This window comes from Mandrillus leucophaeus, unplaced genomic scaffold (genome assembly GCF_000951045.1).
Source record: "Mandrillus leucophaeus isolate KB7577 unplaced genomic scaffold, Mleu.le_1.0 Scaffold4, whole genome shotgun sequence".
Lineage (NCBI taxonomy): Eukaryota > Metazoa > Chordata > Mammalia > Primates > Cercopithecidae > Mandrillus > Mandrillus leucophaeus.
Genome location: NW_012104253.1, coordinates 4384485 through 4395632, shown reverse-complemented (window position 1 = coordinate 4395632; position 11148 = coordinate 4384485). Strand labels below are relative to the sequence as shown.

Here is an 11148-nt window from a genome sequence, read left to right as displayed (position 1 = left end):
CCTCCCGGGTTCAAGCGATTCTCCTGCCTCAGCATTCTTACTAGCTGGGATTACAGGCACATGCCACCACAGCCGGGTAATTTTTCTGTTTTTAGTAGAGAGGAGGTTTCACCATGTTGGCCAGGCTGGTCTCAAACTCCTGTCCTCAGGTGATCCACCTGCCTCAGCCTCCCAAAGTGCTGGGATTACAGGAGTGAGCCACTATGCCCGGCCTCTGCTAGCATTTTTAAATGAACTTTTTATTTTAGGATAGTTTTAGATTTCTAGAAAAGTTGTAAGCACAGAAGTTTCCCATAGACACAGTACCCAGTTTCGCCTGTTATTACCATCTTATATTAGTATGGTACATTTGTCATAACTAATGGACCAATATTAATACATTATTATTAATTAATGGCCATGCTCTATTGGGATTTCCTTAGTTTGTCCCTTAAGCCCTTTTGGTTCCAGATTCCCATGCAGGATAACACATGATCTTTAGTTACCCTGGCTCCTCAGCCTCCTCCAGGCTGACAGTCTTCCTTGTTTTTGATGATCTTGACAGTTTTGAAGAATACCGATTAGAGAGTTCATTGACTGTCCTTCAACTTGGCTTCGTGTGATGTTTTTCTCATGGATAGACTCAGGTTATGGGCTTTCGGGAGGAAAGCACAGAGGTAAAGTGCCGTTCTCATCTTATCAGCACATCCCGTCCAAGGGTGCATGCCATCAACATGGCTCATCACTGTGGTTGTTGACCTTGGCCACCTGGCCGAGGGAGTGTTGGTCAGGTCTGTCCACTGGAAAGTGACTTCTCCCCCAACTTCATCACTTGGCTGTTAGAAGGAAGTCAGCATGCGCCAGCTGCACTTAAGGAGTGGCAGATTATATTCTACCTTCTTGAGGGTGTGGTAGCCACATAAATTATTCAGAATATAGCTGCATGGGGATTTGTCTGTTCTCTTCATTTATATATTTACCCAATCATTTATTTGTATATACTGCAGCATAAACTTACAGATACTCGTTGTGTACTTTGGGTTATAACCGAATACCATGTTATTTGTTTTGTGGCTCAAATTGTTCCAGCTTTGGCCTTTGGGAGCTCTTTCAGTTAGGTCCTGTGTCCGTTTGACTTGCCCCCACCAAAGTAGTGTCTTTTGGTTTTATTGTTGTTGTCTGAGCACTTCTTTACTTTGTGGCACCACAGGAGACTCCAGATTCATGTGTTCCCTGCCCCAGCCCTACGTGCAGCTGCTTCCCCTGGACGCCTGCTTCCTTCTGCTATAGAACGGCCTTAGAAACCAAGGTTTGGGCATTGGGTGTCATTGCTTTAAGCCCTCTCAGCAGACAGAGCTCAGAAACATGTGTTTATACTAACCTGTATGTGTGTCTATGTATGTATTTATACTTACATATCTGCATCTCTGTTAAGGGAAACCTGAGTCTGCCCTGATGTCTCTACTTTAGTGGCACATGGTTCATTCCCACCATCTCCCCTTGCTTATCCATCACCTCCCTCTCCAACAGTGAGAGACCTGCCCCTGCCATCCTCCATCCTTTTATGTAATTGTTCCATCCTGGTGTTCCTGTGTAGTGGTTTCAGAATTGTTAGCCTCCACCTTTGTGGGAAGCAAGCTTACTAACTAAACTGCAGTGCTGATATGCAGTTCCTGTTATCTTTAGTTTTAGAGTCTCTACTCATTTCCAGAATGACTTAAGTCAGCACCTTCCTTCCCCTCACTGCCTTCAGTGAGGTTGTTGTATGTTTGTCATACAATCTTCATTCCATCCTGGGGTTTCCCCGTCTCCTAGTCGGTTTTACTTACATACTTCAAGGTTCACTCTTGGTGCTATAAGGGTCTCTGGGCTTTGACAAGGCATCATGTCACATATCCCTCACGATGGTATCTTACAGGAGAGTTTTATCACCCTAGAAGACCTCCTTTACACCACCTATTCAGCCCCTGCCCTGCAACCTCTGACAGCCACAAATCGATTTTCTGTCTTTAGTTTGCCTTTACTCAAATGTCATATAAATGCAGTCATACAACATGGAGCCTCTCAGACTTGCTGCTTTCCTTTAACAATGTGGATTTCAGATGTGGTTTGCTTCATTCCTTTTATCACCAACTCATATTCCATTGTATGGATGGGCCAGTTTGTTTATCTATTCACCTATCAGAGGACATCTTGGTCGCTTCCAGTTTTTGACGATTGTAAATAAAGCAGCTCTAAATATTTACATGTGGGTTTGTGTAGACATAAGTTTTCAGATCAATTGGGTAAATACCTAGTGTCAGTACAATTACCGGATCATATGGTGAAACTATATTTAGCTTTATAAGAAACTGCCAGACTGTCTTCCACAGTGGCTGTACTATTTTTCATTCCCACCAGCAAGGAATGAGAGTTCCTGTTGATCGGCGTCCTGGCCATCAATTGGTATTTTGTCTGTCTTTTTGGATTTCTGCCATTCTAATAGGTGTATAGAAGTATCTCATTATTGTTTTAATTTGCATTTCCCTAATGACAAATGATGTCGAGCGTCTTTTCATATGCTTATGTGCCATCTGTATATGTCTTCTTTGGTGAAGTGTCTTTTCAGATCTTTTGCCCATTTTTTTAATTGGGCTGTTTGTTTTCTTACCATTGAATTTGAGGAGTTCTTTTTATATTCCTTATACAAGTCTTTTATCAGATATGTGATGTGCAAATATTTTCTCCTAATCTATGCCTTGTGTTTTAATCCTCTTAGGTTCTCTTGCAAATTTTTAAAAATGTTAATGAAGTCCAAGCTATCAATTTTTTTCTTTCATGGATTGTGCTTTTGGTATTAGATCTAAAAACTCATCACCAAATCACTTTCTTCTAGAAGTTTTATAGTTTTGCATTTTAAATTTAGGTTTATGGGCCGTTTTGAGTTAATTTTTGTGTAGGGTGTGAGGTTAGTGTCTAGGTTCCCTTTGTTAAAAAGATGAAGATCTTGGCTGGCCATGGTGGCTCACACCTGTAATCCCAACACTTTGGGAGGCTGAGGCAGGCGGATCACCTGAGGTCAGGAGTTCAAGACCAGCCTGGCCAACATGGTGAAACCCCATGTCTACTAAAAATACAAAAATTAGCTGGGCATGGTAGCCAGCATCTGTAATCCCAGCTACTTGGGAGGCTGAGGTAGGAGAATTGCTTGAACCCAAGAGACTGAGGTGGCCGAGATTGTGCCACTGCACTCCAGCCTGAGCAACAAGAGCGAAACTCTGTCTCAAAAAAAAAAGAAAAGAAAAGAAAAGAAAACATGATCCTTTCTCCAAGGAATTGCCTTCATATCTTTGTCAGTGCTGCTAGTGTTTCAAAATTCATGTCCTTTTCCTTTCTACCTAGCTTACGTTCTGTAAAACAGTGGTCCCCAGCCTTTTTGGCACCAAGAAAATTGTGGAAGATGATTTTTCCATAGAAGTGGGGGTGGGTGTTGGGGATGGTTTTGGGACGATTCAAGCATGTTACATTCATTGTGTGCCTTCTTTCTATTATTGTTACATTTTAATATATAATGAAATAATGATACAACTCACCATAACGTAGAATCAGTGGCAGTCCTGAGCTTGTTTTGTCGCAATCAGATAGTCCCATCTAGGGTTGATGGGAGACAGCAACAGATCATCAGGCATTAGATTCTCATAAGGAGCGCTCAGCCTAGATCCCTCGCTTGCACGGTTCACAAGAGTTTGCACTCCTAAGAGAATCTAATCTGATCTGACAGGAGGCAGAGCTCAGGTGGTAACATGAGTGATGGGTAGCAACTGTAAATGCAGATGAAGAGTTGCTCACTCGCTCACTGCTCACCTCCTCTTGCTGTGTGGCATCATCTTCCTAACAGGGGGTTGAGGACCCCTGCTGTAAAATGTTACCTTTACAAAAGGGAAGTTTCTGATGTTATTTTCTGCTTGTCTTACAGCAAGACCACTGATGCAGACCCTGCCTTTAAGAACCACTGTCAACAATGGCACTGTGTTACCAAAGAAATCTAGTGGCTCTCTACCGTCCCCCTCCGGGGCCAGGAAAGAAACCGCTGTGCCGACAACCAAAAGGTGAGCCAGAGGCAGGGCCTTAAAGGAACTCTAAAAGCAGTTCTCTCTTCGATCCCAAAATGAGTATTACTTTTTAAAATCGTATTGTACAATTTCTTCTCTGAGTTAAAGCTTATCAAAGTCCAACATTTTATATGTTGCCATAACAGGAACTAGTTAAGTTTATTATTATTCTCGTTTTAGATTTACTTGTGTTGCCTTTGAAACCTCACTGGCTAAAACCACAGTGTGGTGTTTTGTATTTTTACTTAAAGTTCTCTTTTGAAAAAACAAATGTTAGTATAACCTGGGTAAAAATAAATAAATGTTCCCAAGTCCATACTGGGAACATGACAACATTCAGATTGCCATGGCAACCTCAGATTTTTCTCTATACAATTTGGATAAGCTCATGCTTTCAAAATGTACCCAACAGTGGAGTCTAAATATTGATGTTATCTGTCACAAAGAGCACAGTTTGCTCTTAACTTTCGTATTATTTTGTAATTGCCATTTAAAGATTTTTATATTTTAGGACCAGGTACAGTGGCTTACACTTATAATCCCAGTACTTTGGGAGGCCCAAGGTGGGCAGATCACTTGAGCTCAGGAGTGTGAGACCAGCCTACCTTAACTGTTTTTAAGTGTAGAGTTCAGTAGTGCTAGCCAGGCTCAGTGGCTCACGCCTGTAATTCCAACACTTTGGGAGGCCGAGGAGGGTGTATTGTCTGAGGTCAGGAGTTCGAGACCACCGTGACCAACATGGCGAAACCCCATCTCTACTAAAAATACAAAAATTAGCTGGGCACAGTGGCACATGCCTGTAATCCCAGCTATTTGGGAGGCTGAGGCAGAAGAATCACTTGAACCTGGAAGGCCAAGGTTGCAGTGAGTCGAGATCACACCATTGCACTCCAGCCTGGGTGACAAGAGCGAAACTCCATCTAAAAAAAAAAAAGAGTTCAGTAATGTTAAGTATATTCACACATTTGTTGTGCAACAGAGCTCTAGAACTTTTTCATCAGGCAAAAGAGAAATTCTAGACCCATTAAATAGTAAGTCCCCCCTCTGTTCTCCCCACTGCCCTTGACAACCACATCTCTACTTTTTGTTGCTATGATTCTGACTGCATTAGGTATTTCACAGAAGTGGGATCATCTAAGTAGTGCTTGTCCTTTTGTGACTGGCTTACTTTGCTTAGCATAATGTCCTCGACGTGCATCCATATTGTAGCATGTGACTGATTTTCTTTTTAAGGCTGGATAATATTGCATTGTGTGTATATATCATATTTTGCTTTTTATTTTAATTTTAGATTCGGGGGTATGTGTGGAGGTTTGTTACAAGGGTATATTTGTGATGCTGAGGTTTGGGCTTCTGTTGATCCCATTACCCAGATAGTGAAGATAATACCAAATAGGAAATTTTTCAGCTGTTACCCACCTCTCTCCCACCCTCCTTTTGGAGTCCCCAGTGTCTGTTATCCCCATCTTTATCATATTTTGTTTATCTATTCATCCATCACAGGCTATTCTGTACCATTTATCTGCACATCTGTCCTTATGGCCAATACCCTACCATCTTGATTACTCTTGCTTTTTAGTATGTTTCAAAATCAGGAAATGGGAGGCCCCCAACTGTATTGTTCTTTTTTGTGATTGTTTTGGCTATTTAGGATCCCTTTATATTCCATATGAATTTTAGGATAGTTTTTTTCTATTTCTGCAAAAAATGCCATTGGGATTTTGATGGAGACTGCATTAAATCTGCATATCACTTTGAGTAGTATGGACATTAAGCAATATTAAGTCTTCCAATCCATAAACACAGGATGTCTTTCTCTTTTTTTGTATTTTCTTTTAGCAAGGTTTTGTGGTTCTCAGTGTATAAGTCTTCTATCTCCTTGGTTAAAGTTATTCCTAAGTATTTTATCCTTTTTGATGCTGCAGTAAATAGAATTAATTTCTTAACTTCCTTTTCAGCTTGATCATTGTTATTGTATAGAAATGCATCTGATTTTTGTGTGTTGGTTTTGTATCCTGAAACTTTGTTGAAATTATGTATTAGTCCTCAGAGTTTTTTTCTGGAATCTTTAGGGTTTTCTAAGTATAAGATTCTGTCATCTGTAGACAGATAGTTTTACTTTGGATCCTTTCCTATTTGGATGCCTTTCATTTCTTTCTCTTGTCTAATTGCTCTGGCTAGGACTTCGAGTACTATGTTGAATAATAGTGGCAAGAGTGGGTGTCTTGCCTTCTTCCTGATTTTAGAGGAAAAGATTTCAGTCTTTTACCATTGAGTATTTATTTGAGCTATGGCCACTCAAATCTAGCATTTATTACATTGAGGTAGTTTTCTTCTATTCCTAGTTTGTTTTGTTTTTATCATGAAAGGGTGTTGAATTTTGTCAAATGCTTTTTCTGCATCAATTGAAATGATCATGTGGTTTTTGTCCTTTATTCTGTGAATATTGTATCACATTGATTGATTTTCATGTGTTGAATCATTCTTGCATTCCAAATATAAATCCCAGTTGGTCATGGTGTATAATCCATTTAATGTGCTGTTGAATTCAGTTTACTAGTATTTTGTTGAGGATTTTTTCATCAACGTTCATCAGGGATATTGGTCTGTAGTTTTCTTGTATCTTTGTCTGGTTTTGGTATTAGAATAATGCTGGCCTCATGCAATGATTTGGAAGTGTTCCCTCCTCCTCGATTCTTTGGAAGAGTTTAAGGAGGACTGGAATTTATCCTTTTTTAAATGTTTGATAGAATTCTCTGCTAAAGTCATCAGGTCCTGGGCTTTTCTTTGTTGGGAGATTTTTGATTACTGCTTCAGTCTCCTTACTAGCTCTAGGTCTGTTCATATTTTTTACTTCTTCATGATTCAGTCCTGGTGGGCTGTTTGTTTCTAGGACTTATTCATTTGCTCTAGGTCACCCAATTTGCTGGCATATGCTTATTCACAGTGGTCTCATAGTCCTTCTCGTTTTTGTTATATCAGTTGTAATATCCTTTCATTTCTAATTTTAGTTATTTAAATTTTCTCTCTTTCTTCATTAGTCTAGCTAAGGGTTTTTCAATTTGGTTGATCTTTTTTAAAAAACCAATTCTTGGTTTTGTTTATTTTTTTTTCTATTGTTTTTCTATTCTCCCCTTCATTTGTCTCTGCTCTAATCTTTATTATTTCCTTCCTTCTGCCAACTTTTGGTTTTCTTTTTTTTCTAGTTCCTTGAAGTATAAAGTTAGGAGGCTGATGTGAGATCTATCTTCTTTTTATGAAAACTTTGATCACTATAGACTTCCCTCTTAGTACCCCTTTAACTGCCTCCTGTAAGTTTTGGTATGTTGTACTTTCATATGTCTCCAGATATTTTTAAAATTTCTTTGTGATTTCCTCTTTGACCATTGATTGTTCAAGAGTGAGTTGTTTAAAGATTCACTTTTTATTGTAGCAAATACAGGCATTCCTCATTTTATTGTGTCTGTCTTTATTGTGCTTTACCACATTTTTTTACAAATTGGAGGCGGTGGCAAGCCTGTGTTGAGTAAATCTATCAGCATCGTCTTTCCAACATGTACCCACTTCATGTCACATTTTAGTAATTCTCGCAACATTACAAACTTTTTTGTTATCATTTTGTCTGGAATGGTGATCAGTGATCTTTGGTGTTAATACTGTAATTGTTTTGGGGCACCCAAAACAGCACCCAGAGAAGGTGGCCAACTTGATCCATAAATGCAGTTTGTGTCCTGACTGCTCTGCCCATTGTTTCCCTATCTCTCCCTCTCCATCGGCCTCCCTTTTCCGTGAGACACAACAGTATTGAAATAAGGCCATTTAGTAACCCTATAATGGCCTGTAAGTGTTCAAGTGAAGGAAGAGTCATACTTTTCTCACTTTAAATCAAAAGCTAGACATGATTCAGCTTAATGAGGAAGGCATGCCAAAAGCCAGGATAGACCATCATGTCGTTTAGATGTTTGTCTCCTCCACATTTCAAGTTGAAATGTGATCCCCAGTGTTGGAGATGGGCTTGGGAGGAGGTGTTTGGGTCATCAGCGTAGATCCCTCATGAACGTCTTGGTGCTGTCCTCACAATGAGTGAGTTCTTGCTGTGAGTTCACTCAAGGTCTGGTTGTTTAAAAGAGCATGGCACCTCCTCCCCACTTGCTCCCTCTCTTGCCAAATGACATGCCTGCCCCGTCTTGTCTTCTGCCATGATTTAAAACTCCCTGAGACCGCACCAGAAGCTTAGCAGATGCCGGTGCCATGCTTCCTGGACAGCCTGCGGAACTGTGAGGCCATTAAACCTCTTTTCTTTATAAATTACCCAGCCTCAGGCATTCCTTTATAGCTGCACTAAATGGACTCATGCAGGCCTGTTGTGCCAGTTAGCCAAGTTGTAGATGCCAAGAAAAAGTTCTTGAAGGAAATTCGAAGTGTTACTCCAGTGAACACGCGGAAAAAAAAAAAGGTGACATCCTTATTCCTGATAGGGAGAAAGTTTGAGTGTTCAGAATCAAAGATCATACCAGGCACAACATTCCCTTAAGCCAAAGCCTAATACAGAGCAAGGCCCGAACTCTCTTCAATTTTACGAAATCTGAGAGAGGTGAGGAAGCTGTAGAAGAAAAGACTGAAGCCAGCAGAGGTTGGCTCATGAGATGAAGGAAAGATGCCCTCTCCATAACATAAAAGTGCAAGGCAAAGCAGCAAGTGCTATTGTAGAAGCTGCTACAGGTTATGCAGAAGACCTAGCTGCTTAAGATAACTGATGAAAGCAGCTACACTACACAACACATTTTAGGCCGGGCGCGGTGGCTCACGCCTGTAATCCCAGCACTTTTGGAGGCTGAGGCAGGCAGATCACGAGGTCAAGAGATCGAGACCATACTGGCCAACATGGTGAAACCCGTCTCTACTAAAAATACAAAAAATTAGCTGGCGTGGTGGCGGGCGCCTGTAATCCCAGCTCCTTGGGAGGCTGAGGCAGGAGAATTGCTTGAACCCAGGAGGCGGAGGTTGCAGTGAGCCGAGATCGCACCACTGCACTCCAGCCTGGGCAAAAAGAGCGAAACTCTGTCTCAAAAAAAAAAAGAAAAAAAAAAAAGCAACAACAACAACAACACATTTTCAGTGTAGACAAAACAGCCTTATATTGGAGGAAGATGCCATCTAGGACTTTTATATGAGAAGTCAATACCTGGCTTCAAAGCTTCAGAGGAGAGACAGACTCTTGTTAGAGCCCGATGTGGCTGGTGACTTTAAATTGGAGTCAGTGCTCATTTGTCTTTCAAAAATCCTAGGGCCCTTAAGAGTGATGCTAAATCTCTTCTGCCTGTGCTCTGTAAATGGAAGAAAACCTAGATGACAGCACATCTGTTACAGCAATATGATGTACTGAATATTTTGAGCCCATTGTTGAGGCCTACTGCTCAGAAGAAAAAGCTTCCTTTCCAAATATTACCATTCATTTACAGTGTACCTAGTCACCCAGGAGCTCCGATGGAGCGATACAAGGAAATTAATGTTTTTATGCCAACTCTCACAACATGCATTCTGCAGCCCTTGGATCAAGGAGTAATTTCAACTGTCAAGTTTTATTATTTAGGAAATGCTTTTTTTTTTTTTGAGACAGAGTCTTGCTCTGTCTCCCAGGCTGGAGTGCAGTGGTGTGATCCCGGCTCACTGCAACCTCTGCCTCTGGGTTCAAGTGATTCTCCTACCTCAGCCTCCCGAGTAGCTGGGATTACAGGTGCACACCACCATATCCAGTTAATTTTTTTGTATTTTTAGTAGAGACAGGGTTTTGCCATGTTGGCCAGGATGATCTCGATCTCTTGACCTCATGATCCGCCCTCCTCGGCCTCCCAAAGGGCTGGGATTACAGACGAGAGCCCCCACACCTGGCAAGGCTATTGCTGCCATTGATAGTGATTGCTCTAATAGATCTGGGCAATGTCGATTGAAAACCTTCTAGAAAGGATTCAACATTCTAAATGCCTTTAAGAACATTTGTGGGACCAGGCGCAGTGGCTCATACCTGTAATCCTAGCACTTTGGGAATTTGAGGCAGGAGGATTGCTTGAGTCCGGGAGTTTGAGACTGCAGTGAGCCATGTTTGTGCTACTGCACTCCAACCTGGGCAACGGAGTGAGACCCTGTCTCAAAAGAAAAAAAAAAAAAAAAAAGAACATTTATGATTCATGGGAGGAGGCCAAAATCTCAACATGAACACAAGATGAATGGGAAGAAAATGATTTCAGCCCTCATGGATGACTCTGAGGCAGTTCAAGACTTCACTGGAGAAAGCCACTGCAAATATGCTGGAAATAGCAAGAGAACTAGAATTCGAAGTGCAGCCTGAGGATAGGACTGAGTTGCTACAATCTCCTGATAAAACTTTAATGGGTGAGGAATTACTGCCAAAATAGTAGTTTCTTGAGATGTGATCTACTCCGAGAGAAGATGCTGTGAACCCTGTTGAAATGACAATGAAGGGTTTAGAGTAGCACACAAACCCTGATGAAGCAGTGGCAGGGTCGTGTGGCTGGAGCGTGGGGAACGTGGCCTGGGCTGTCTGGATCCAAAGCCTGTGTGCCTTCCATTGTGCTCGGCTGCTTCCTGCACAGATTTCCAGGTCACCCCTGACATCTGCCGAAGGAAAATGCTTGCTATAATGACTGCTTGCAAATCATCCTTCTTTTATGTCCCATCCTGTCCGTGTACTATTTGTGGGAGCAGGAGCAGCCGTCAGGAGTGAGGGTGACTCTCAGCAGAGATTTCTCAGATTGCAAGTCTGATGTTGATAAGGGGGCGCCGGGGCCAAACAGCAAGTAAAGAAACAAGTCCGGGCTATGAACAGAGGCCTGGGTCTTACACCCCTACATTTCAGCCAGATGTCAAAGGGCTCATAGGTGGCGATTACTCTCAGCAATTTTATCTTAGTAAAGAAGGGAGGGAGGAAGGGAGCAAGACAGAAAGGAACGAATGGACACGTGAAAAATTATGATAGTAGCCATCATGTTATTTCTAAGTGTGTACATTTGTGTACTCGCATTTAAATGGTAACCCTCCCAGAAACATTCTAAGGCCT

The 11148-nt window shown here is 41.5% G+C and overlaps 1 protein-coding gene across 3 annotated transcripts in view; it reads left to right on the top strand.

Annotated features, from left to right (window-relative positions):
- The window catches only part of EML1 (echinoderm microtubule associated protein like 1), a 228872-nt gene that overhangs the window by 146217 nt on the left and 71507 nt on the right, over positions 1 to 11148 (top strand). For all 3 annotated transcript variants that reach the window (XM_011991646.1, XM_011991647.1, XM_011991648.1), the window contains exon 3: positions 3935 to 4067. In XM_011991646.1, the coding sequence (XP_011847036.1) occupies positions 3935 to 4067 (133 nt within the window). The remainder of the gene's footprint in view (positions 1 to 3934; positions 4068 to 11148) is intronic.